Source organism: Gracilinanus agilis, chromosome X (genome assembly GCF_016433145.1).
Source record: "Gracilinanus agilis isolate LMUSP501 chromosome X, AgileGrace, whole genome shotgun sequence".
Taxonomy (NCBI): domain Eukaryota; kingdom Metazoa; phylum Chordata; class Mammalia; order Didelphimorphia; family Didelphidae; genus Gracilinanus; species Gracilinanus agilis.
The window spans coordinates 5,587,372-5,615,105 of NC_058136.1; the positions used below are offsets into that span (position 1 = coordinate 5,587,372).

The 27,734-nt window shown below is 46.2% G+C and overlaps 1 protein-coding gene across 1 annotated transcript in view; it reads right to left on the reverse strand.

The window, feature by feature from the left end:
• Positions 1-14,446: 14,446 nt before the first annotated feature.
• The window catches only part of SEPTIN6 (septin 6), a 37,094-nt gene continuing 23,806 nt past the window's right edge, over positions 14,447-27,734 (reverse strand). Inside the window, exons 8-9 of the mRNA XM_044682495.1 lie at positions 27,270-27,454; positions 14,447-14,671 (exon numbers count right to left, since the gene is read on the reverse strand). Of these exons, the coding sequence (XP_044538430.1) occupies positions 14,647-14,671; positions 27,270-27,454 (210 nt within the window). The 3' untranslated portion in view covers positions 14,447-14,646. The remainder of the gene's footprint in view (positions 14,672-27,269; positions 27,455-27,734) is intronic.

Sequence of the window (27,734 nt, forward strand, 5' to 3'; positions counted from 1 at the left end):
CTCTATTCCTCGGCATGCGGCCCAAAAGCCCCTGTGCGCACGCGCGCCTCCCTTCCCCCCTCCACCCCCACGTTTTCCTAACTCTCGTCCAAGCGTCTCGCGACACTACTTGGGGAGGCCACTCCAACGCGACTGAAATGCAGTGACACCTCTGTACTGCAAGCAGTGGGGCTCGAGGAACTTGGGAGACTATTCTAGAAGGGAGCCTTCTGTTCTGTGGAAAGGAGTCAACTGGTGTGGGGGCCTTCCCGCAACCGGTAGAGGTGGTGGCGGTGGTCGCGGCGGTCGCGGCCGCCCAAGGGCGCGGGCTCCCCAGATCTCCGCAATCACGTGGGCGGTTCGGCCCTCCAGTGGGGCGGGGCTTAAAGCCCTCCAGCTTCTTTTTGACACTTGCCGCAGTGTGTATTGCGAAATGCGACACACAGAGAGACCTTTACCTCCTTGGTTTCTTCCCCGCCCCTAACCACCCCAAGAAGGAGGTGCTACTGCAGGGATTCTGAGCCCCGTTTTACAGATGAGGGAGCAAGCTTAGAGAGCAGGAAGGACCGAGGATTGCTCAGGAACTCTTTATCTACCTGACTCCTAAACACAGCACTACAGCCAGGACCACACCCTTCTTTCCCTAGAAATCATACATTTATTAAACACCTACAGATACAGACACCAAAGTAAACGGACTCTGCCCTCCAGGAGAGACAACATGGACACGTATAAGTATACACAGAATATACAGAACCTGCCCCTGCAGGAAATGCTCTCTACTAATGCAGATCAGTCAGTCAATAAACATTTATTAAATACCTACTATGTGTCAGGCACTGGGCTAAGCTCTGGGGAGGGGGTTGCAAAAAGACAAAAGGTAGGCCCTGTTCTCAGTGAGCTCAGTCTAATAGGGGGAGAAAACATACAAACAAACATGTAGAAAGCAAACTGTATTCAGGAAAAATAGGAAATAATGGAGAGATATGACTAAAATTAACTGGGGTTGGGAAAAGCTTCCTATAGAAGAGAGGCTTTTCATTGGGATTTACATGGTACATGAATAGGAGCCTGCAAGATACATACAGAGTAGATGGAAACTAACCTTGAAGGGGAAGGTTTTAACAGCCGAAGGTACTGGGAATAGCTCCCTACAGAAGGGGGCATTTTGACCAAGTCTTGATGGAAGCCAGAGATTCTAAGAGTTAGAGGTGAAGAAGGAGAGCCTTCCCATCATGGAGGAAAACCAGTGCAAAGACACAGAGATGGCAGATGAAATGTGTATGAAAAAACTGCAAACTTGCCAACAGAGTTATCCAGTGTTGATGTGGCCTTTCTCAAAGTACTGGGAAGATTATCCCCAATGACCAAATTGGGAGATGGCAAGAATACAGTAGTAAAATATGGTGGAAGGGACAAAATAGATGGAGCGCTCAGACCAGTAAGACTGGAAGGCAGGAGCTGGATGAGTGGAAAGCCATCAAAGTTTTCATCACCAAGTCAATTTCAGCCTCAAAATGATCAGCCAGAGCCAGAGCCAGAGCCACTTCAGTTAGTCAATAAAAGTTTAACTGGCTATAAGGAGCCAGGCACTGTGCTAAGTACTGGAAATACTAAAAAGTCAAAAGACCGCCATGCTCTTTAGTAGCTTAGGGGAAACAACATGAAAACATATATGTACAAACAAAAAAGATATATGTGGCAAATTGGTGGTAATCAAGGGAGATCAGGAAAGACTTTTCTTGGGAGGTGGAAGCTGGGGTTTGAAAGAAGCCTTGGGAAGCCAGGAGGTGAAAATGAAGAAGGAGAAACTTCATTCCAAGCATATAAAACAAATAGCCAGTGAAAATATCTGGAGTAGGGAGATGGAGTGTCCTGTTCAAACAGCAGCAAGAATGCCAGAATCACTGGATCTCCAAGTATGTAGGGATGAGTGAAGTGGAAGAAGCCTGGAAATTGTGAAGGACTGTAAAAGCCAAAAAGAGGATTTTGCATTTAATCATGCAGATGATAGGGAACCACTGGAGTTTATTGAGTAGAGGGATGACATGGTCAGACCTACGTATGATTTCAGAAGATGACTTGGACCATAAGTGCAGGAGTGGGAGGACTGGAATGGGGAGACATTTGAGGCAAATAGAGCAACTGGCAGGGTGTTGCAATTGCTCAGGCCTAAGGTGAGGAGAGCCTGCACCAAGGCAGTAACATAGTCAGTAGAGAGAAAAGGACATATACAAGAGATATTAGGAAAGTAAAATGATCGGGTCTTGGCAACAGATTGGATATGAGGAGTGAGAGGAAGGGAAGAGTTAAGGATGACATTTAAGTTGGGAAGGGGGGGGGGTCTGGGGCATTGGTAGTGCCATATGGAGTAAAGGGGACATTAGGAAGAGAGGAAGGTTTGGGAGAGGCAGGAAGGTGAGATAAAGAGTTCAGTTTGGGGCAAGTTGAATTTAAGATCCTACAGCACTGTTTGCTAGAAATGTAGAAGGGGAAAATTGTAATTCCTTAAAGCAAAGGGCCTGTGGTTTTTTTTCCTTTCAAAGACATTCCCCTAAGCCAGGGGTCGGCAACCTTTTTGGCCATGAGAGCCATAAATGCCACATTTTTTAAAATGTAATTTCGTAAGAGCCATACAGTGTTCACAGTGCACGATCCTATAACAGTGCCTGAAAAAATTGACTTTATGGCTCGAGAGCCATACGTTGCCAACCCCTGCCCTAAGCACTAGAAATTCTAGTTTACACAAAAAGAAAACTTCTTATACTTAGTTTCCCTGTTTACTTCATTAGGTTTAGTGCCCCTGGACTATTTCCCTGTGAATGGTGGTTAGTGATCACAAAAATCACTTGATCAGGCAAAATCACTTAACGGCAATTGCCCATGAAACTAAGAAAGAATTACTGTCCAGGCATTCTACTGCCTAGGTAAAAAGACCCTGCCTACATCACTCAGCTCTAGGAAAAATACATGAGAATTTGAGGGAGGGAATCTTCATTCAGGCAGGAAATACAGAGTCTGGGTAATGTCCCTTAAAAAAATTCACTGGAACTCCCTGCCTGCATTTAAGTGTCTACCGACAAGTTATAAAATACTTGCCCTGGGGCTGGTTAGAAACTTGAAACCAAAGCATTAAGGAGTCATTGATCACAGAAAGAAGGAGTAATCTGAAGGAGGATCTTGCTGGTGGTGTAAGGTAAATCAGTAGAGACCAGAACTGGGAAAGGACTCAAAAGTCATATAGTCCCACATCCTCATTTGGCACAGGATGCCATGGAGGCCCAGAAAAAAGCTCTAAATCTTAGGTGAAGAGTAGCAGGGTTGGAATGTGAACCCAAGACTTGAAAAGCTAAGGTTCCAGTGTACCATCCTGCCATGGGGGTAGATAAAGCATTTTTTAAGCATTTACCGTGTGCCAGGTACTGTGCCAAACACTGGGGATGCAGCAGGAGCAAACACGACCGTCCCTGACCTCTTCTATTCTAATGAAAGAAGTGGTTTATAGTTATATTTTTCAAGGGTCCCATTGGATTTGAGGACACCTCGTGCAAACAGGACTAGAAGCCCTTCCCTCTCCACAGTTCAGTTTTCTAACTTCTCTCCTCCCACTAGTTTAGGACACATCTGGCCTCCATTAGCCCTCAGACTAGTCCAAGAACTAAAGTGATTGACACACCCTAGTCACTGGGGGCAGAAGAGGCCAGATTCATTGGTTTTCTATAAGGGCTAATTACCTCTTTCTGTCTAAGTCTCCTGATAGTTTCCAGAGCCTTCCTTAGGAGAGGAGAGAGGAAGGGTCACGGGAAGATGAGGAAAGAGAATTGGGCTCTCCCTCCCTATTTCATCTTTCCACCTTTATGTGTCTTGATTTGCACTGCACTGATTGTTCTCATTTCTTTCCCTTGAGGAGATTCAGTGGGGTTGAGAGTGTTGGGGAGTGGGGAGAGTGTGCAGGAAATGTCCTTCACTCTCCTCCCCTTAACTTTCATTTCATATTTCCTTTTAGCTCATTCCAGTGGGTTTAATAGCCCGGGATCAGCCAGGTAGAGGGCCCCTCCTTGAGGGAGAAACTTAGTGAAATCTCTGAGTAACACTGCCTTGTTTTTTTTAGTTAAAAAAAAGAAAAAGATTTACTGAGCATTTACAATGTATCTAGTAGTGGGCTGAACGGAAGAGATACAAGGAAAGGAAGGTCAACTCTCCAGGAATTTGTATTCTAATGGGGGAGACAATGTGTCAAAAATTAGGTCCATTCAAGATACAGATAGTGCAGACCAGATGAAAATCATCTAAAAGTGAAAGAGATTAGCCACTGAGAGAACCAGAAAGCCTCCTACAGAAGGCCAGCTTTGAGCAGGAAGTTTGAAGGAAGTTGGCAAAAGCAAGAAAAGTGGGGGGAGGGCAGGACAGTGTTGGCAAAGGCAGGGAAATAAGAGATGGAGTGTCCTGGCAGCAAGTAGGCAAATAGAGCTATACTGTTGGGGAAAGGGGTGAGAAAAGTACCAGATTGTGAAGAGCCCCAAATGCCAGACTTTGATGTTTGAACTAAAGTAGGGAGAGATGAAGCAGAGGGCCTGGCCAGAAGCCTATTGTAGTGGTCCAGGCTAGAGGTGATGCCAGAGATACTGAGAAGGAAGCAACAGTGAGATTTGGCAAGTGTGAGATATAGGAGTGAGAGCCAGAGCAAGGAGTCAGGAACCTTACTTCAAAAGGGAGCCTGGGAAGATAGGGAGCCATCCTTCACAGTAATTGGTGACTTGGGAAAGGAGGAGGATGACTTCCATTTTGGACCTAGTGAGTTGGAGATGTCTGTAGAACAATGTGTTTCAAAGTATCCAAAAGGCAGTTGGTGACTCCGGACTAGGGTTTAGGAGAGAGATCAGTGTTGGATAGGTAGAAGTGAAAATCATCTACATAGAGAGGGCCCTTGAACTCATGAGCTCATTCAGGGAGAGAATATAAGGGAAAGAATGAGAGGTCAGGACAGAACCTTAGGCTCTCCTAAAACGAGTGGCTGTGATGTGGATGAAGAAGCAGCTGGGGAGACTGGAGAAACCTAGAGGGGGGGAAATCTGGAGGAGAGGAAGTTGGGCCACAGTGCCAAAGACTGCAGAGAGATCATAAAAAATAAGGGTTGAGAAGAGGCCATTGGATTGGATGAGCTTCACTTTTACAGTTTTTTTTTCTGAATTCCTATCTAGGACTTTGTTCTGTTCCCCTTTAGTGAAAGTCTCTGGGACTTTAGCTTGTTTTCCAAGTGGGCCCCCCATTGAGTGGGTTGCATACAAGAAATCATTAACTAGCTTTCCGTGTGGTCATGGGAATGTGGGGGGGAAGAGGGAAGGGCTGGCTTTGGAATCAGAACATCTGGGTTCAAAACTCTATCTATCAGCTGTATGATCTGGGGCAAGTCACTTCCCCTCTGATTCAGTTTCCCCATCAACAAAATGAAGGGTTTTGAATTTGGTGATCTCTTAAATCCCTTCCAGATCTAGCTATATCTAGAAGCCTCTGATTTAAAAAAATAACATGATCTCAGCTGACCTTATCAGCCTTCTTAATGTCCAGGACAATGGCAGATAATGGTAATAGCTATATTTCTCTAGCACTCTCTGATTTGCGAAGCAAATTTCCTTGCAACAACTCTGGGGTGTAGGTGCTATTTTTACCCTCATTTTACAGATGAAGAAACTGAGAGTCACCGAAATGAATTGGTTTGCTTGGGGTTAAATAGCTAGTAAGTGTGTGACCTGGGATTCCAATTCAGGCCTTCCTCCCTTGAGGCCTAGCTCTCTTAGCAGCATGCCAGAATGCCTCTCAGTACTGGCAGAAGGATGGTTTGTGCTTCCAAGAGGTCTTTTCCTCTAAGTTCATAGATTTAGAGCTTGAAAGTAAAAAGAAGGTCAAGTGACTTACCCAAAGTTCCCATAGGATCCTAGATCCGAACTGGAAGAGACTTGGGAGGCCAATCAATCCAACCCACCTAGCCCCTATGTTGGGGAGTCACAGAGGTAGTAAATGCTCAAGGTGGCATTCAAACCCAGACCCTCTAATTTCATAATCAGTGCTCTTTGCACTGTACCAAGCTGCCCCCTTGTCTCATTTTGTCTAGGATACCTCTTCATTCCTCCCTTTCTCTAAGCTTTGCCTCTGTTCGGATCCCTCAGGGGTCCAGATCCATACTGTGGTGCAGCCTGTGACATGGGGTGTCACAGAAGAATTAGGCATTAGTGCTGAAGCAACAGTCCCTTTTATTTAGCATATTTACTGGGAGGCTTAACAGGAGATATCCAGGGTGGAGGGGTGGGGTTGGTATGGAGTAGGGGCAACAAGGGAAGGATCCCAGGGCAGCACTAACGTCCCCCACACAGCAGGGAATAGGGTCAAAGTGGGACGGAGAAGAGATACACCCAGTGTCCTTGCCAGGCTGCTTTGGGCTCAACAGTGTTGAAGGTGAAAAGGACTCATGTTAGCATTGGGAGCACAGAGCTTCTCAGTTCCATAAGTGAGATTCCTGGCTCAAAACATCTCTTTATGCTGCAGAGGTACTCAAGGGAGCTAAACAGAGCCAGGAGTGGGGGAGACAGGGGGAAGGGTTTCTCTCGGGCTCATCTGATTGGTTTCCCATCTTTGACGTCATAGGTAAGGAGATGGATGCCAATTAGCTAGGGAACTGGGATCTTCTAGCTTGGAAGCTTCCAGGCAAAGAGGATTTCAGAAAAGGAGCTGAGAAGGGGCGGCAGGGGTTGGGGGGATGGGGGTGGTATGGCCATGGCAGGGATAGGCTGTGCAACAGAAAATGACCAGGCCCCAAAAATCAGCCTCCCCCCCCAAACTACAAGGATTTTGTATGCTGACATATAATGAATAGTGTCCAATCCTCCTCTCCTCCACACACACACACACACACACACTCCTTGATTAAAATATGCAGCCACAAATCTCAGTGTTAAGGGTCTGGCTTCCTTTTGCCTTGTGGTCTCTTGCTGTTTTACAGTTTTGTTTCATTTAGAAAAAAGACATTAGTTATAAAACTGTATTTTTTAAAAGTTTTATTGATGCTGTTTTAAAAAAATCACAGTTATTTCTAGATATCTGTCTTCCTCACCCCACAAATCCTCCTTTGTGACAATGAAAACCAACTAATAACAATGTCAATATGCCTGACAATATAGCCACCATTTTGTGCCACCAGTTCCTACCTCTCTGCCAAAAGAGGGAAAATCTTGGCATCTGTTCATGTCTCATCTGAAGCTAAGATTGGCCATTACCATTTCAATCAGCCATTACCATTATTCATTGGCCCAGGTTTATTGTAGCTATCTCCATATTATCCCTCTTTCCAAGTTGAAGCTGACCTTTTGCTTCATTCCCTCTAGCTGAAGCTCTCTTGACTTCTAGCTAAATTGAGCCACATTAATGTGAGAAGGGACCAGAAAGCACCCTCCCCACCCCAAAACAGCTGTGGCCTTGGCAACAAGGTGGATGTGGATCAGCAATGTGATATGTCTGTCATCCCTGAAAGCTAATGCTGTCTTGGGCTACTTTCCAGGGACCAGCATCCCATCTTCCCCTTCCTGAGTCTCCTCACATCTGCAGCATTCCGTTTGTTATCTGGATGCTCCATTTTATAAACTAGAGAGTAGCCAGGATGCCCAGTGGCCTGAGTTGAAAGTACTAGCGGTGTTTAGCCTAAGGAAGATGTGGGGAGACATGATCCATTCTTCCAGTCTTTGAAGGTGATTTCGATAAATAGACCTAGCTAAAGCAGCAAGGCCCCCTGAGGAACAGTTGGGGAGTTGGCATGTCACTCAGTCCCAAAGCATTCAAGTATTTACTATGTGCTAGGCCCTGTGCTAAGTGCCACTGGGGAAACAAAGAAAGGCGAGAGAGTTCCTGCTCTAAAGAGCTTTACAATCTAATGGAAGAGGGGGCAGCTGGGTAGTTCAGTGGATTGGGAGCCAGGCCTAGAGACTAGGAGGTCCTAGGTTCAAATCCGGCCTCAGACACTTCCCAACTGTGTGGCCCTGGGCAAGTCACTTGACCCCCATTGCCCACCCTTACCACTCTTCCACCTAGGAGCCAATACACAGAAGTTAAGGGTTTAAAGAAAAACAATCTAATGGAAGAGATAACTTACAGACAGCTCATTACCATAAACCAGCTATGTACTGCTTACATTGGCATCGAGGATCAGCTGAGGGAAGGAGCTAGCATTAAAGGAGATCAGAAATGCTTCCTTGAAGAAGGTGGGATTTTAGTTAGAAGGAACCAGTTTGACCAGCTTTAACTTAAATGAAGCCAGGTGGCAGAGATGGGGAGGAAGGGTATTCCAGACCAGTTAAAAGCCCAGAGTTGGAGATGATGGAATGCCTAGTTTGAAGAAGAGCAGGGAGGGGCAGTTTCACTGGATCCCAGAATAACCGGGGAGAAGTAAGGTGTAAGAAGGAGGGGACTGTGAAACAGGATTTTCTGTTGGATCCTGGAGGTGATAGGGAGCCACTAGAGTTTACTGAGTAGGGGAATTGGTGGTATAGGAACATCAGTCTGACAGCTGACTGCAGTGGAGAGACTTAAGGTAGAGAGAGCAATCAGAAGGTGCCAGAATTGAGAAGAGAACTGGTAAGGGCCTGCCCCAGTCTGGTGGCTGTGTGAGTGGTGAGCAGGGGTTAAAGAGGAGAAACGTCGTGAAGACAGAAATGACAAGACTTGGCAAAAGATTGGATGTGTACAGTGAAGGAGTGAGGAGTGAGGAGGTGAGAATGACACTGAGAATTTGAGGAGTAACCACCAGCACTTCTCCACGGGTGCCACTGGAGATAGCCCAGGACTTGGAAACGAATGGCCCCTAGCAGCCTAGCCTCCAAAACCACCACTGAGGGAAGTAATCCTCATGTGTAGTGAAAGGGTCCACCTTCTTGATACCACTACCACCACCAACAAACACTGCTCAATTACCACAAGGAGGCAGGTGAGCCCAAGAGCCCCAAGAATGTCGGAGATTTAAACCACTGCTACCACCTCTGTCACCAGTCCTACTTCCAGCCTTGGCTTCTGAACCATCATCCCAGGAACCAACCCCTGTGAATATGAAACCTGGCAACTGCTTATGCCTGGACTGGATCGCTATCACCTCTCTCCTCAGCAACTACAACTACTTCCCCTGGGCGGGGGAAAAAGTTTTCACCACCAGAGTCAGTCCTTGGCATTGTCAAACAGTTCAATATCATAAACAGCTGGGATTAAAGAAGAGGCATTGCCAAGGCAGCTAGGTAGCACAGTGAATGGAGCACCAGGCCTGGAGATGGTAGGACCTGGGTTCGAATCTGTCCTCAGATACTTCCTAGCTATGTGACCGTGGGCAAGTCACTTAATCCCTATTGCCTAGCCTTGGCCACTCTTCTGTCTTAGAATTGATGCTAAGAGAGAAAAGAAGGTCTTGGTTGGTTGTTTTTGGTTTTTTACTTTTTCCTTAAACCCTTACCTTCCATATTGGAGTCAATATTGCATATTGGCTTCAAGGCAGAAGAGTGGTAAGGGCTAGGCAATGGGGGTTAAGTGACTTGTCCAGGGTCACACAGCTAGGAATTTGAACGTAGGGCCTCCTGTCTCTAGGCTTGGCTCTCAATCCACTGAGCTACCCAGCTGCCCCCTGTTTTTGGTTTTTTTAAAGAAGAAGAGACATTATCATCTTTCTTGCTGCTGTACCTTCATAGTGGTTCCCAAACTTTTTTGGCCTACCACCCCCTTTCCAGAAAAATATTACTTAGTGCCCCCTGGAGATTAATTTTTAAAATTTTAATAGCAATTAATAGGAAAGATAAATGCACCTGTGGCCATCACCGCTCTCCCTGGATCACTGCAGCACCCACCAGGGGGCAGTAGCACCCACTTTGGGAATCACTGCTGCATAGGACCATTCCAGCTGCCTTCCATATCTGTTGTCTCACTCATGAGAATATAAGCTCCTCAGGAACAAGGACTATCTGCCTTTCTATTTATAGTCTTATCATGGTGCTTCTTACACTATAAGTGCTTAATTAGTCCTCCTTCATCTATTCATTCATTCATTCATTCATTCTTTTAGCTTTGCCCCAGAGAGCAGAATGGGATCAATGGCTGGAAGTTAGAGGCAAATTTGGGCTCTACATAAAGAAAAAAAAATAATGATATCATAGCTAGCTTTTTCCTAGTGCTTTAAGGTTTGCAAAGTGTTTTTTAAATGTTATCTCATGTGATCTTCCCAACAAACCTGTAAGGTAGGTGAGTTTGTTGTATCCATGACCATTAGAGAGATTCCCTAGTGACTCAGCTGGTGCTGCTGTCCCCCTCACTTTAAGAAATGGCTGGAACAACCATTTGCTGAGGGATGTTGCAGATCTGAGAGTTCTTATTCAGGTATTGGTGTAAAGTCTTTGAAGATATTGGAGTAGGTTGGGCCACCAGGGTAGCTCACCTTTCCAAACTTCCCTAAACGGCACCCTCTTCCTGGGAATCTGGCCTCGACCCTTCTTTGGGGTTCCAGTTGGGGTTTGGTGTTCTTTCTTACCCCAGGTCCCTGGAGTTGGTTTTTTCCTCTTTGGCAACACCACTCAGCATGGTATTTGTGGTTGTATCAGCTTGGGCTTTGACAAGTTCCCATTTCCTCTGCAGTTTGACGAGATGAATCGAGGCTGACAAATTTGGCTACATGCCCATTGGGCAACCAGTCCTGCTTCCCTAGCAGATGTCATCTATGGATGACAGTGGATGCAACAAACAGGTGCCCTTTGTTTGTAACAGCTGCTTCCCAGAACTTTAGGCCTTTCCAACCAGCTCGAAGGGGCCATGGAAGGGCACTGAGGGAGATGTTGGAGGGATGGGGGTACCACGGTGATGCCCCTCCAATCATCTTGTATGTATCTCAATTGCTTGACCACTTCCCTTGAAGGCGGGTCTTGGGCCCTGGGATTGTTTACCTTGTTCCTCCTCCAACCAAAATCTCTTCCCCACATAGAAACTGGGAGGATTTTGGAAGGCCAAAACTCAGGAATGCTTTATTTATTAGAACTGGGTACCACAACTGACTAATCTCATTCCCCAGGCAAGAGCTGGAATTGTACCTCACCCTAATCCTAATGGTCCAGGTCACTAGGGGTAGCATGGGGCGCATTTCCTCAGGTTTTCTGAGTTTTGAACACCCAAGTGCCTCCCTTGCTTTGCCCAGGTTCCAGCTTTGCTTTCCATCAGTCCTCATCTGCTGTGTTGCTGAGGAAGGATTCTTCTAACAGGCTCCCACCCTGTGCCCCACAGTCTCAGGGCTCCCTCTTATTTGAGAAGTACTTATGCACTAAAATAGCTCTCATGATGAGTCTGTGTTCCAGACATACTCTTCTCTCTCTCTTAAAACAATTCCTGGATGTTTGGACACCTTCCATGGAACACTGGCTCTCAAACCAGCCTCTTCATCTCGAAATCACCAACCTATACTCTTAAATTACCCATTTGAATTGCCTTCTATTTGCTTAATTAAAAAACCTTTACTTTCTGTCTTAGTAACAACTGGAAAACAGAGAGAGAGAGAGAGAGAGAGAGAGAGAGAGCAAGAGCTAGGCAATCGAGGTTAAGTGACTCGCTCAGGGTCACACGGCCAGGAAGTATCTGAAGCCAGATTTGAAGCCAGGTCCTCCCAACTCCAGAACTGGTGCTCTATCCACTTACTATGCCCTGAATTGTCTTTTAACCCCTAGGGGTGACATTTCTCTCCTTTCCTCCCTCTGAGCCACAAAAAGACAAACTCACGGAAGATGAGATGGATCAGATCACACCACTATTTTTGCACATTTTATTTTATTGAAAATTGACATGGATCATAGAAAGGCTTCGAGCTAAACAGTGCTGGTTCGGAGGTGTTTCTTTTGGCCATTGAGGGCCCTTTGAGTAAAAAGGGCAAAGGACAAAAGGAAGATAAGGAAGAGCTTGAAAAACATGCAGGGGGGGGGGTCCCTCATGAAACAGCAGAACAGTGGCAGAGGGTAGGGGTGGGGGAGCATGAGAGAAACTAAGAGCACGTGTCATCTAGGTGTAAGTGAAACCAATAAGTCAGGACAGATTGATCACATATGGCTAGCTCTTCCTCTTGGCTCCTGGTCTGAGCAGAAACCCTCTCTTAGGATCCCCAAGGGATCAGAAGCTTGTATTAAGGGGGTATCTTTACTCCTATTTGATTGAGCTCCCTCCCATGTCTCTCTCTCACCATTTGGGTTTGGGTGGTAGATCCATTTTTCCTCACTTGTTGAAGGACAGATGATGTCTCTTGAATTTCTCTTCCATGTTTAAGACTGTAGGATAGCCACTGAAGACAGAAACCCTTGAACTGGATTTAAAAAAATACAACCCAAACCAATCCATACAACCTACCACACCCACGTGTGTGGCGTCAGATTGGCCCACATGGTCTCTGATGGACACTTCGTTGCCTCTGGGCACTTACAGGGTGGGCAAGGCTGGCATTGGGCTGAGGCTGAATGTGTGCTGCAGCTGTCTCTGCATGACTGATGTTTGGTCCCCATCAAAGCTGGTTCTTTCGGGCCTTGTTTGGTAACAACAAGGCACTTGCATATCAGAAGATGGCCTCTTGCCCGGCTTAGGGACACGTGACCACTGGTAATATCTGGGGGGGGGGACACTGGGGCTGTGTTGTGAGACAATATAGGACCCTAACTCTTCTACAGTGGCAGTCTTCTCCTTTACACTTAGTACAGCTGCCGAAGACAAGATTAAAAAAAGCTAGAGAGGTAGAGAAAGAGAGAGAAAGAAAACATGGAATTAGTCAAAGAAGTGCATTCAAAGCAGGAAAGTGGGGCAGGGGGAAAGGAGGAGATCCCAGCATGCCATCGGGGCTATGCTGGGAACCCAGACAATCTGCTGAAAGGGGGGTGGTGGAAGAAAACCACACACAAGTTAAAGTCATTTTGTTTTAATTAGAACATGCAAGCGCTTTTTCAAATCAGCATTTCATGTCAAAAGGATCTCAAGCATTGGTTGGCAACAAAGCCAACCTCTTGGCTCCATGGGGTGCGGGGAGTGGGGGGGGAGCTGTCCAAGGTACACAAAGGAAAGCCCAGGCCATTTTGAGGTGTGCCGGAAGGCAACCCTGCTGGCTGCCTTTTGCTTGATGGCATAGCCACAATCCCAATTTAGAAAGTCTTCGAAAGGAAAAAAAAAGTCATTCCGTTTGTCCTTACAGTAAGATTCGGTTACCTGAGAAAGTAAATGTGTTCATCAAGAGCTTAACAGCTTGGGTCAGAGTTGACTTTCATTCGTGGGTTATAAGAGGAAAGGGAAGAGCCTCTTCTGTTCCCCTCAGTGCTCAGTGGAAACCCCAAGAGCCCCCTGGCACTAGATATCTAGCCCCATCTGGCAAACGAATGGGGGTTGGTTCACATAACCTCTAAGGCCCCCTTTGAGCTCTACTGATCTTTGGTTCTATGATTCCTAGAGAATCTACTGGCAGTTCTACAGAGAGTGAATAGGGACACTCCAACTGCAGGTTCTGAATGAGGTTGTCCATTTTTAGAATCATGGCAAAGGACTATGTTTTATGGAGGAGCAAACTAAGGTCCAGGGAAGGAAAGGGACTTCATAGGATGGAAGGACATCCCAGGTAGAAAAAAGGTCTAGATGTCATCTAGTCCAATGATATCATCTGAGGCTCACCCAGGGGAAGGGAGTTGACTAGGGAAACACAGATAGTTAAGTGAAAGAGTCAGGACCAGAAAAGAAGTCATCTGAGTTCCACTGCTGCTGACCTGGATAGTAAATCATCTACCCAGAAATGCCGTTTGATATGTTGGAAAGAACCCTGGCTTTGGAATCAAGGTCCCGGGTTCAAATCCCCACTCTAATGCTTTCTATCTGAGGGATCTAGGACAAATCTTTGAATCTCAACTAACTCTGCAGTAAATCAGGTCCTGGTAAGGATCAAATGAGGGTGATTCTCAACAGCTCACTCTACCCTATGAGGGGTTTTTTTTATTGTTACTGAAAATAGACAACCATCAGTGGGAGTCATTGCAGAATATACTCCCTACATCTCTTTGGGGGTATTAAGAATAGTAGAGATTTTAGATGTTGAATGAAGAACAAAGCAGCTTCCCTGGAACCAGAAGCCACAAAGATCTCCACGTATTTGCTTATTTGGGAGGGGAGTACCATTGGATGTTCACTGGGGTCATTTTAAATATCTCTGCCCACTGGCCAACCAAGATGAAGTTATTTCAGCTCCTTAGTGAATACACTATGCTCCGACAGCATTGTCATTTATCTGGTTGGCAAGAGAGAAATGTCCACTGTTGTCTGATTTTCCCTTTTCCCCAGCTTTTAGAGAAAAGACATCTAATACTAGCTGTCCTAAAGACTAAGGCGCCCTACCTGCTAAAAACTCAAAGCAAAGTCATATGCCTGTGTATGAACTAAATACATGATCCGTGGGAAGCTGCTGGCCACGCCGGGGAGAGTGGCTCAGGCTGTGTGTTGGGGGGAGGGGGAGGAGGGAGCAGTCAGTGATAAAGGGAGGGGCTGATTATCGCATGGGGACCATAGCTGGCATGCTAGAAGAAGCTCTCAAAGAGGGAACCTCAGCTTAAAAGGCCAAGTGTGGGTCCGTTCCAGCTGTAGCAGGGAAAACTATTCCGTACACAGCCACGGGTTACTGCAAAGGAAGGTCAAAAAGACGGCAAGTTAGCTACAACATTATTGCCACACAATTCTTTCTCTTTCAATCCCCCAGCCGCCAAGAAACAATAATATTCTTCCAAACTCAGGCACTGCCTGGTAAGTGGGAAAAGTGGCCACACCCTTCTGATGTGGAAATGGGCTCATTCGAAAGGATTTCTTGAAGCCCCTGTTAGGTGGGAGCCATTTGAAAAGAGGTTTCTGGTGTTGAATGTTTTCTTTTTAAACCAAACTTTTAGCCAGAGGTAAAGGTCAGGGCCTTCCTTTGTATCTCCCGTAGACACTGTTATTTGTGCTGAGCACTCTGTGTTATCTGTGCCTGACATTTTAAAATCAGCGATGATTTGCAGAGAAAATAAAGAAGTGATAAGAATCACCAGGGCAAACTCGAATACCCTAATATTTTGTGAGGTCAGTTTTGGAGTCTGCAGAATGGAATTGCAACACCCGGCCCTGACCAGACTATGTGGGTCATCATAAGCAAAGTGCTTCAGAATCTCCAAATAGACAAATCATGTCACTATACCTGTTACTGTTGATAGCATACAGCCTGGTTCTCCTTCTGGGCTCCAGAGGAGTAAAACAACATCCCTTTTGGGGATCACAGAAGAGAAACCTGTATTTCTACTTCTACCACCAGTTGAGGGAAGTGCTTTGGGATCCATAAATTCACCATGCTCTCGAGGTTTATAACAACCCAAATTTCAACCTGCAATCCAGAGAAATGGGGTGACCAGAGACACCGCAGACCTTTCTATCACATGGCCTGTTGAAGCCTGGAATTTGGCCCTTCAGACAAGGAGGGTTATTATTGAAAGTACCAGAGGGACTTGGCTTGGTATTGTGCCCAGTCTCACAATAAGGCTGTGAAGGGTCATGGTGATGGCTATTTCACAAGAGTAGTTACAGGACACTCACAAAGAGGGACTCGGGACTGAGAAAGAGAGTCGGTTAATTAGGAGACAAATGAATTTACCAAAATATCTCAAAGCAGCAGGTGAAGAATGTCAAACCTGTGGTCCCTAAGTGAATAAGCAAGCTAGAAAATTATTAGGCAGGTGAGTCTGGAGCCAAGTCAGAAGTAGGGGGAGGGGAGGTGGTGACATGTGGTGGGAGAAGACACTGGAGAACATTTTTTCTGCACGTGTTGTGTCAAGGCCATGAAAAAAATTGAGGGATTGCTTTTGTGACTCAGGCAAGCCTCAGGACAAGTCCTGGAGGCACGGTTCTTAATCCTAGACTGGGGCATACAAGGACTGTCTTGGCTCTGGCCTGGAGGCTGAGGGCAGGACAGGCATGTCACAAGGTGGAAGACAGTGGTCATCGCCAGGAACTGGCAAATTCAAACCCCAGGTGACTAGCAATAGTTGGGTGGAAAATGATAGGAGCCAGCCTTCTGGGAGACGGATCATTAGTGACACCCTGCTGGCTGATAGCAATACGGAAGGTTTTGTTGTCTTCCCGGGGCGTGTATCCAAGACGTGATGGAGAGCTTCCCGAGACTTGTCGAACTGGATGACTACTACTCAGCTCTGGTGATTGAAATGGGCACAAATGACACCACCAGAAGGAGCCTAAAAAGTGTGGCTAAGGATTAGCAGGGCTTTGGTAAGAGAAGGAAGACCAAAGGAATGCAGGTGATGGGTTTTCAAATTTGTAATTAAAATTGGGGACCATGCTTAAGTATAGGAACAACAGAATCAAGGCAGGGATAGAGAGAATTTGACAAGACTTGGAAAGGAAGACTGGAGTTTTGCAAGATGAACTAGCCCAGTGGTTCCCAAACTTTTTTGGCCTACCACCCCCTTTCCAGCAAAAATATTACTTAGCACCCTGGAAATTAATTTTTTTAAATTGTAATAGCAATTCATAGGAAAGATAAATGCACCTGTGGCCATCACCGCTCCCTGGATCACTGCAGCACCCACTAGGGGGCGGTGGCGCCCACTTTGGGAATCACTGATCTAATTTAAGGAGACAATTTGATCTCCCAAGTGTCAGAGATTGGTAGCTAGCATGAGAGCCATACTAGGAATACGGTGGCTCTGGAAAGGTAGACTTTATCTAAAAGAATTAGGATAGGTAAAGGTGAGGCAAAGTAGCATTGTATATTATGAAGATAGAGTCATGAAGAAATCCAGGAACCAGAGTTGGAGAAGCATGGTGGAGAGTACTGGAATTATGAGCAACTGAGGCAGGAAGAGAGGTGATATTAGTATCTGAGTCTATACTACAGGCCACCTAGACAAAGAAAGAACTAGGTGAATTTATTTATTGATTGATTTTTAATTTTTTTTTAAACCCTCACCTTCCGTCTTGGAGTCAATACTGTGTATTGGCTCCAAGGCAGAAGAGTGGTAAGGGCTAGGCAATGGGGGTTAAGTGACTTGCCCAGGGTCACACAGCTGGGAAGTGTCTGAGGTCAGATTTGAACCCTCTGGGCCTGGCTCTCAATCCACTGAGCCACCCAGCTGCCCCCAAACTAGGTGAATTTAGGAGATGAGTCACAAGCAGGACCCAGATGTGGGCTAGGATAGAGACTGAGAAATGACCAGGACAGCTAATGACATTCTCTCGGAGAAAGGCAAAGCCACAGTTTCCTGACTTGCCCATACAATTGTTTCATGCTTCCAAAGGTCAAGGAAGCAACAAAGGCAAATTCTCTTCTTGATCTGGGTCTCACCAACTGAAAGGAACAGCTTGTGGGGTGGAAAGGATGGGAACTCTGGGGGAGAAGTGGCCCCACTGTGCTAGAGTTTGTAACAGAGTGTGACCCATCCTCAATTTGGTGAAAGAAAATTATAAAGCAGTGAGAGCAAAGATAGGCAGGACTCCATGGCTTCCAATCTACAGGAGCAGCCAGCCTGGGAAGGATGGGAAGTTCTCCAAAATGGAATTCTGAAGACCCAAAGAGAAATGATTCTGCTGAGGAAAAAGGGGAGCTGTCTACATTACTGATGTCATACTCATATAGAAACAGGGACCACTAAACCATATAGAAAGATCCCTGCTGACTTAGAAAACCACATTTTCACATTCTCTATGTTCTACTGTAGTCCTCTGTATTTTGTTAAACATTTTCAGGGGCAGCTGGGTAGCTCAGTGGATTGAGAGTCAGACCTAGAGATGGGAGGTCCTAGGTTCAAATCTGGCCTCAGACACTTCCCAGCTGTGTGACCCTGGGCAAGTCACTTGACCCCCCTCATTGCCCACCCTTACCACTCTTCCACCTAGGAACCAATACATAGAAGTTAAGGGTTTAAACATTTTTTTTAAAGGTATCTATTAAAAAAAGTTTCCAAATGACATTTTAGGCTGGTTGGGCCACAGCTGGTGGGCTGCCACTTGACCGGAACTTCTGGTCTAGAGGGACCACTTTGGATGCAGAGGGAATTTGCCAACCAACCTTCGTTTTACAATCTCATGTACTAAAGATAGAAGCAAGGAGAGAATGGAGAATGAATTCAAAAGCCTCGCATAGTCCTGCCAAAAGTGTCAGGAGGGCTAAACCACACACAGAGATGAGGATGGCAAGAAAAGTTAAGGATAATAAAGAGGGCTGTGTATGTGGGTTTGGTTTTTTTTAAACCCTCACTTCCTGTTTATTGGTTCTAAGGCAAATACTGTTTATTGGTTCTAAGGCAAAAGAGTGGTAAGGCCAGGCAATGGAGATCAAGTGACTTGCCCAGGGTCACCCGGCTGGGAAGCATCCGAGGCCAGATTTGAACCCAGGACCTCCCGTCTCTAGGCCTGGCTCTCAATCCACTGAGCCACCCAGCCACCCTCTTTGAATGTGTTTTAAAAGCTATACTGGACAAAAAGGAGGATCAGAATGACTGCTCAGGGGTGGGGGATGATAGCTGATGATGAAGAAAAGACATCACAGCTCTTTTTTGAGGGGCTTCAGTTTTCTCTGCCAAAGAGAATTCCCTTGGACTGGAAGGGCCAGGAGAAAAATGCTAAAAGGGAGTTTCTAAAGAAGGGAACAGGAAGAGCTTCCCAAGTTGTCCTTGAGGAACTTGGGTCACCTGACCTGGATGACCATAGACAAGGGTCTAAGAGGACACAAAATCCACAAGAAATTTCCCTTTCTGGTAGGAAGAGACTCGAATGGATCGAGTGTTCTACAGCATGACGTAAACTGTTTAGTGCTATTCCTTTGTAGAAGATGGAAGGATGTGGGCCAGAAGCTAGTAGGCTTCTGTGCTAGTGAACAATGGTATTCCTAATCAGCATAGGGGCAGAGAAGGCCTGGTCATCATCTTGGCAGACAAATACAAACCTGGGAGGGATAGCTAAATGAGGGACAGGGCGATGGGCAGGATTCCAAAAGATCTTGAAAGGCTAATAGCAGATAACATGAAATCTAATAAGAATAAGTAGAAATTCTTATGCTTGGATAAAAAAAAAACAAGTTCACAGGGACAAAAGAGGGGACCCTTGGCTAGACACTTGTTCTGGTGAAAAGGATCTGGGAGGGTTAGTGGACTGCAAGCTTAGTAAGGATTATCAGTGTGCTATACAGCCAAGAAAGCTCTTAGGTCCTCAGTCAGACAGTGTTGTTTCATTCAGGGTCCTGCATTTTAGGAAGGCTACTGATGAACTAGAGGAAGTAGGGCCTTGATTCTTTGCTATATGTGAATGAGTGAAAAAAATGGAATATGTTTAACCTAGAGAAGACTGGGAGAGGGGAGACACACTAACTTTTCAAGTATTCTAAGAGGCATCATGTGAAAGGATTAGATCTGTTCAGTTTGTTACGAACAAAATGGATATAGATGGATATATTCAAAAGTATTAATAGTTTATTTTAATGGAAATCTTCAAGCCAAGACTGGCTATCACTCCCTCATGGTGGGTAGGGGCTGCTGTAAAGGCCATTCCTGTTAGGTATCTATTGATCTAGATGGTTTTTCAGGTATTTCCTAACTCAGAAATTCAGGGAATCGTTAGCAGAGGCTAAATGTATTCTGTGGATCCCCAGAATTCTCTAATCTTCTCTGTAGAGAAAGGAAGAGAAGTGATGGCTCACTGGGTGTGGAACTTGACTCTGGGGAGGTGGAACCTCCAGGAAGGCCATCTCTGAGAAATCCAAACTGAAAATTCAACATTTTCCAAATGCCTAATGAATAAACAGATTCAAATGTAGGCTGTTTTACTGAGAAGTTACTGAGCACATGTTCTTGGGGACCCTCACGTACATCCACACACATCCCCCTTGGCAGCCCGAGAATGAGCCAGCAGCATCGTTTTGCCCCTCATAATGGCTTCCCCTTCTTTCTGAGCCCTGAGTCTGAAACTCCCTACTCCTCTTCACAATAAGGAGGCTGGACAGGTAGGTTCTCAGGAGGCCTTAGCTGAATGTCTGGGTGCTCTTTGTAGTATAGACTTTTCTCCCCCTCTCCTCCACCCCAATTAAACCCTCCCTTGTAGCAAAAATAATTAAACAAAATATCTGCCAAGAGCCTGGATCTGACAAAGCATACACCATTCTGCCATGGCAGTCTCTTCTTGCCTTTCTGCTATGAGAAGGGAAGGAGGTTTTTAAAATTACTTAGAGTTGCATTTCTTTTAGCACCCAGGGCTTTGGAAGGAGGCTGGCCTTCTGCCCTTTGAAGAAGCTCCTGCAGTATCCTGGGGACCAGAACAGAGATGCCAGAATGGTCAAAGGAATAGTGTGGAGAGAGTGTGCTTTAAGCTTTAAAGCAGACTTCAAGGAGAAGCTAGGTGGCTCAAGAACCAGGCCTGAGAAGAATGGTTCCTGGGTTCAAATTTGGCATCAGGTACTTCCTAGTTGGTGTGACCCTGGGAGTCACTTAACCCACATGCCTAGCTCTTGCACCATTCTGCCTCGGAACCACTTGTTCCCTGATGTCTTTGTATCACTTCAAAACAAAACCAGGATTCATCTTATTTGAGTTGCAAAGTTCCAGTCAGTAGGCAGGCTTCTTCATCTAACTGGTGAGTCCCAGAGAAGACCAGTGAATTGCCTTAAATCCCCCAGAAAGAGAGTGACTAGGCCACAAACTGAGCCCAGGTCTCCTAATTCTTTCCAATGGGCTGCCCCCTCTTTTTTTCTTTTTCCAATCTGCCCCCTCTGCCCTAGAATTTTTCCAGCCTTTTAAACTCAAATCCTGAGCAGCTTTAGGGACAGATATCTTAGCTTATGTATATAACTGTGAATAATAATAACTCGTGTTTTCTTGGAGCTTTAAGGCTTACTAAGCACTCTGCACTCAATAGTTCTAGGAGAGAGGGATTGCAGGCATTACTATCCCCATTTTATAGATCAGAAACCTGAAGCTCCAAGAGGGGAAGAGTCTGAGTAAATGTCAGTCACATAGCTTGTCAGTGTCAGCCAGAATTAGAACCCAGGTCTTTCCTGATTCCTGGCCCCTTACACAGTATAGGAGAAAGAATCAGATTAAGTTGCATAGAATCTCAGAGCCATAGTTTCTCTATTGGATTGTTTTTAAAAGGCTGGAGGGCAACAAAGAGGATAATGACTGCTGTCTTATCAACTCAGGGCACCAAGAGGATCCAGAAAGATCCAAGACGTTGTCGTTGACTTGTCAAATACTTATGTCCAACTCCTCCTGATCTCATCTAGGGTTTTCTTGGCAAAGATCCTAGAGCGCTTTGCCCTCTCCTTCTCTAGCTCATTTTACAGGGGAAGAAATTGAGGCAAACAGGATGAAGTGACTTGTCCAGAGTCACACAGCAATGAAGTGTCTGAGGCCAGATTTGAACTCAGGTCCTCCTGATGCCAAGGGCAGCACTGTGCCATCTAGGTGCCCTCCATAAGATATTACTATCATAAAAGTGTGCAGGTAGCCAGCCTAGGAGGAATTAAGTAGCTATGAGAGGCCAGCCCCAGCTGCAGCAATACCCTTGCTAGGGACAAAGTGGCACACTCGGAGTCCTAAGGAAGGAGTGCCTCAAGCCATCTTGAGAGCAGGCAGCAGAAGCTTTGTGGTAGGCCCGTGGAGAGAGTTTTCAGGTTTGGCTGACCACAGACCCCAGGAAGGACTCAGCAGAAACTCCCATAACCTGGGAACAGAGGCCAAAATCTCCACAGAGCAGTTTTGGTTTGGCTTCCAGTCCCAGCAAAATTGTCTGATTCTTAATGAGCTATGATTCAATAGTTTGCCTCGGGTTATTGCCAATGGTGGCCAGAGGAGGATTTGCTCTAAGAATCCTAAATGCATCCGTGTCTACCCAGATGCAACAAAACCTTGATTATTTGGAAGCCAGCTAAGTGGGCCCCTTTTTTTGCTCTTCTTCCCTGTTTTTTGAAGGAGCCAACCCCTAGATTAGGAGTTTGAGAATTTAGGACAAAGAATATCATTCAGGGCCTGGCTTGGATTCTAGTCATACTCAGCTCAATGTCCTGCACTGTTTCTGTGTCCATCCTGGACTGGGCAGTAAGCAGTCGTTCTAAGAATAATGACCCCAAGGCCTTCACGGAGAGGCCACTGAAGGAGTGGACTGGGTCCTGGAGCTGGGATTGAGAAGCTGACTTCAAATCCAAGCTCTGTGACCTTGGGTAAATCACTTCCCATTTCTAAAAGGGAATTATGATAGTTGTGATACCTAAAGCAGTTGGGACAGACTTCTAAAATGCTATGGAAATTAAGAGTGAGTAGTATTGGGGGCAGCTGGGTGGCTCAGTGGATTGAGAACCAGACCTAAAAAACTACAAGTTCCAGGTTCCAATCTGCCCTCAAACACTTCCTAGCTGGGTGACTCTGGGCAAGTCACTTGACCCCCATTGCCTCACCCTTAGCGCTCTTCTGCCTTAGGACCAATACACAGTATTGATTCTAAGATGGAAGGTGAGGGTTTAAAAAAAAGAATGAGTAGTATTAGGAAACCCAAATTCAGTGAGGGTTGCCATACTCTAATTACTGAGGCAGAAAAGTAGACTTCGTCTGAAATGAAAAACTTTCCATTCAATTTAAACATTCATGTAGGCACCAATCAAGAGAGCACTCTGCCCTAGAACATTTTTTTTCTGGATAATTTTTTCCTAGAAAAACTTTCTATTACCCATTATACCCCATTTCCCTGAATATTCCAGAGGTTTGATCTGATTACATAAGGGGTTCGGGGAAGGATGCTATGAAAGTCTTGTCTTTTCCCTGAGCTCTGAAAAGAGTTGATAAGGCCACACCCAGGCCAATGAGGAGGTACCTGCTGAAAAGATTGTTTCTGTGCCTTAAGGTACCATGAGTGACCAACCTTTCAAGCCAAACCTTAGCATGTTTTAATGAACTCTGCCCACCATCTGGGCTGCTCAACAGCAATGCCACCTGCCTGATGGAAGCATCAACATGTTAGTCACAGGAGTGAGCTTGGCTGCTGCCAACACTGCCTCCATCTATATCATAATTTTGTTGGCAAAAGGTCCTGGATCTCCTAATTACTCTAGATTTCCTCACTATCCAGAGTCTAGTTCATAACCCTGAATGCAATGAGTGTTCATTAAATGGATGACCGAGTAGTTCAAGGGTTTCTCAAGCGCTAATAAACCCAATATGGAATTCCATTCCATCCCTAGGCATTCTCTCCCCTACCCCCAACTCCCTAACCAGGTTATATATAGAGAGAGAGAACAGGTTTTCCTTGGCCTCAGAGCCAAAGAGGGCTTATTTTCCATCTTCCTTTGAGGCCTGTTCTGACCTAAGGAGCTGGAGAACTCTAGGCACCAGCATAACTGTTCAACAAGAAGATGCTGGGCCATGCTGAACAGCTGAGGAGGAGACTGGCCTATTTTGTAATTAATCAAAGGCAGAGTATATAACTTTATACTCCAAACAGTGAATCAGGATTGCAAACATTTCTAAGAACTGGAGGATTTCACTCCCTTGTTGGCTAAGCTCCCAAAGGCGGGTGGGAACCAGAGAAAGATTTATTTGTGCCTTCTCCTGGCCCAGGCTACCTGGGCCTACCCTTGCCAAGGGCTGAAAGGCTCATATCCTCACAGTGCCTAGTATTAGAACTGGGCACCGAGAAGGTGCTCAGTCAGTATTTTCTGGCTGGTTCATGGGAATTGAATGGAACTGACACTGTCTTTTGGGTGGCCTGATAGCCTCAGAACACATGGTGGATGACAGGCTCTTGCATTCTGGCTGCCAAGGGCTAAACCTTTTCCCTTTGTGAATGTTCCATCTTTGTCAGTCCTGAGGATACCAGCTGGCACCAGGGGGAGCCCCACTCAGATCTACAGCTACATCAGCTTACTTCTTCATTTCTAGAGAGCCTGAGACAACCAGGAAGGTGGCACATTTTTGAATGGAGGAGGGAAGTGCCCCAGAACCCACTGCCACATCTATTTGAATTAAGGAATCACAGAATCTTACCAGGGCCCTCGCGCTCACGCAGCATGCAGCAAACAGCAGAGTTAACTGTAAAACAGTGAGAACTGATGAAGATGGAGTGAGGAAGGGTGGGGGGTAATCAATACATCATGCAGGTTAGAGGTCAGAGAGAAGACAGGTAAGGATGGAGGGAGGCTTGAGGTCACATGCCCTCCTGCCAATCTAACAAACAAATATCTCTGTGTGCTTTCAAAGCCCACCTTACCTGAACCTGGCCACTAGCCCTCATACCCAGAGGAGCCAGCCCTTGCCACACTAGCCTACCCTACTGAGCTCATGAGTTTCTCTGGTGGTGGAAGGGCCATATTGATGCTAAAGAGACTGCCTCAGTTCTGCCAACTGCTTAGAGCCTATGGCGAGGGGCTTGGCCCTCTCATTTTGTAGCCATGTGATCTCATGCAAGGAGTTCAGCTGCTCTTTACCCATTGGTAAAAATGGGGATTACTGACTTCCCAAGACAACTGAAGAGATGAAATCATATAGAGGAAAGGGATGGGGCTTGGACCTGGGAAACTCCCGAATTGAGAGATTCTCTCCACTGACACAGCTCAGCACCTCCTTAGCAAACTTCTAAGCTTAGAGTTGCCTAGAACATTGAAGGGGAAGGGGCTTGCCCAGCCAGTTTGAGTCAGAGGGAGGATTTAAACCCAAGGCCATGCCACGCTGCCTCTGTAGGCAAGAAGGTCCTTTGGAAAAAAACACATTTAATTGAGTCAGATGAGGTTATAATCCTGGCCCTGCCACTAACTTGCTGGGTGACCTTAGGCATGTTGCTTCCCTTCTCTGAGCCTCAGTGTTCTCATCTGTAAAATGAGAGCATAGGAACAAATATCTTCTAAGTTGCCTTCCAGTTCTGACACAAAACCCACATAAAGTATTATAGCCATGTGGAGCTGCTCTTATTCTTCAAGGGTAAAAGCAGCCCAGAGCAGTGTGAAAGTGGTTCATCTCTGGCCTCTTAGGGAGGACCCTTCCTTCATAGCTTTCCTTATGGACTCCTATTACTCAAACCAGGATTTTGAGAATCTTTTCCTTAGCTCCTTCCCAGAGTCTCCCTCATGCAGGGATTCTTAACCTTCTTCTGTATCCTGGCCCCCTTGGGTTCAATATGGTCAAGCCTACCGCTAGACCTCTTCTCGGAATAATGTTTTTCCTTGCATAAAACAAAATCCATAGAATGACAAAGGAAACCAACTCTATTGGAGTTATCCGAGTAGGAAACAAACGCAGGGATCCCCAGGCTCAAAATGCTTCCCTTGGTAGTTCTCATGCCTGGGGACCTGGAAACCTGAGGGAGCTCAGGGAAACCCTGAAGGGCCAGGAGAAACGGTCCCTTTCTGGACACTCTCAGAGTCCTATTCCCAGCCCAGCCTGGAGGGAAGGAGAGGAGGTGAGTCACCCACCTCCCAGAGTAGCCACTGAATGGCCCTGTGGATTCTGCCTCCACAGAGTGAAAAGAATGCCACTGAAGACCGAGGGCTGCGGAGGCTTTTCTTAGCTCACAAGTAAGGTTCTGTCCCAATAAGCTCTCTTATTTAGACCAACAGATCCCAGAAGGGACATCGAGGCACACCCTGAAAGCCAATGGGGGCCCCATGCAGGTAGTTATGGAAACAGCTGTGCCCCAGAATTCTTGGGTAACTAGAAAACGGTTTTCTAGAACCTAGCCACACCAGACAGGGTATACCTGTACATACATGTGCAGGCCCATATGTACATGAGAAAAGGCCACTTTCTCCAGGACACAAGCTGATTCCACATGGCCCGGGCGCTAGTCTTTGAGGATTCATGTTGGGGAAAGCTTCCTCACTCCCCTGGGTTACCAATTCACTAAAAAAAGTATAGTTCCTGAAGTGATTACCCAAAACAAGAAAGCTCCTAAAATCATTAAACCTTCCAAATGGGATAGACAAGGTGGAGGGGACTTAGCTGGGAAATTTAATAAACTCCACTGGTATTGTTTGCTAAGTGGAGAAAGGAGGCTGTCTGGGTCTTTTCTGTATGCCTGGGCGGGGAATGGGATGGGTGTCTAGCTTAGGATTAAAGGGCTAATGATAAGAATAACAGCAGCTTAGGTAGTTTAGGACTACTATACAGTTCACAATGTGTCCCTGTCCCAGGAGTTAGGTAAGTCAAATAAAGTTATCCCCATTTTTCATGTGAGGAAACTGAGGCTGAGAGAGGGGAAATGACTTGCTCAATGTCACATACACATAGACATGTACACACACATGCATACATCAACAAGGAAGTGGCAGAACTGTGACTCAAGGTGCTAAGCCCAAAGCTCTTTCTCCTATTCCGTTGGGCCTTGGCTCAATGGGGCTCTGGGGCTGAATATGCATGGTCAAAAGTACCTTTCCCTTCCTTCCTCTGACTCTGGGGGAAGGTGCTGAGAATGCAGTCATGTCACACAGCTGGAAGTCAGCGAAGGAAGCACCCTCAGGGTCTCCTTCTGCTAGCTTGCCAACACTGATAATAGGTAAATTGGTCTCTTAAAAGTTGAAAAAGGCTTTCCCCACTTGGGCCCAAGTCCTAGACCAGGCAAATAAGCTACAGCAGCCCAGGGGACTACTGTGGAAGCAGCTATGGAGGGGCACGGAGGGGCAGAAGCAATGGAGGAGGGACCCTGCCTGCAGCGCCTGTTTGGCTAAGCTGTGTTGGCTACAGCTGGGGATAGCAGCATCTGGTTGAGAGTTGAGTTAACAGCAAGCATGGGCCAAAACCTAAAGCTGGATCCAGAAGAATTCCAGCTGACCTATACGCTGAGCTCACCCCCAATCCCAGGCAATGTGGTTCCCATTTCCGTCTGCCTTCTCTTTCCCACACTCTCCCTCTCTCTGCCTTTTGCCTTTCCTTGCAGCCCCTGGTTTTTCCTCCCAGCTGCCTCTCCTCTCCTATTCTCTCCTTTCCTTTGCCTTCCTTTACTTGCTACCAGGTGATCATTGAAAGGGCCAGTCCGTGGAGAGGCAGAGCCCCTGGGGGGCCACATTTTTTCATGCCCTCCAGGCCTTCACTCAAAGGATGGAGGAGCAGCCAGGCTATCCCAACATATAGGCTCAGGATGAAAGCCCCAACTTTCCTGAGAGAACTAGGAAGAGTTGCATAGCCAAGACTCCCGACACTATCCTCACTCCCCCACAAGGCCTTTTCATACATGACTCTGGGGACCCAACATCCCAATTGGGTACTTACTTCTTCTTCTCTTTGTCTCTTTTGAGAGTCTGGGAGCTCCCTGCCTGCTGTCCCTGGGACAGCTCTGCTGCTGACTTTCTCTGCTTAAAGGCGTTCATTTCTTCGTCCAGAGTCTTCTTTTTGTCCTCCAGCTTTTTCTTCTCCTCTTGGTGTATCTTCTTCAGACGGTCAAATTTCTCGTGCAGCTGTAAAAAGAGAAGGAGGGCTGATAGGCAATTTCATTTGTTAAAAACCCACACAAACAAAATCAGCTTGGCTCAGATGAAAAGGGAGCCTGTCCACGATGGGAGAAAGAAATGTGCAATAAATATCTCTGGTGAAGGTCTACCATGGATGGCTGAAATCAGGGAGAGAATTGAACACCCGCTGACCCCTACCTTTTCTTTATATATATATATATAAAGAGAGAGAGAGAGAGAGAGAGAGAGAGAGAGAGAGAGAGAGAGAGAGAGAGAGAGAGAGAGA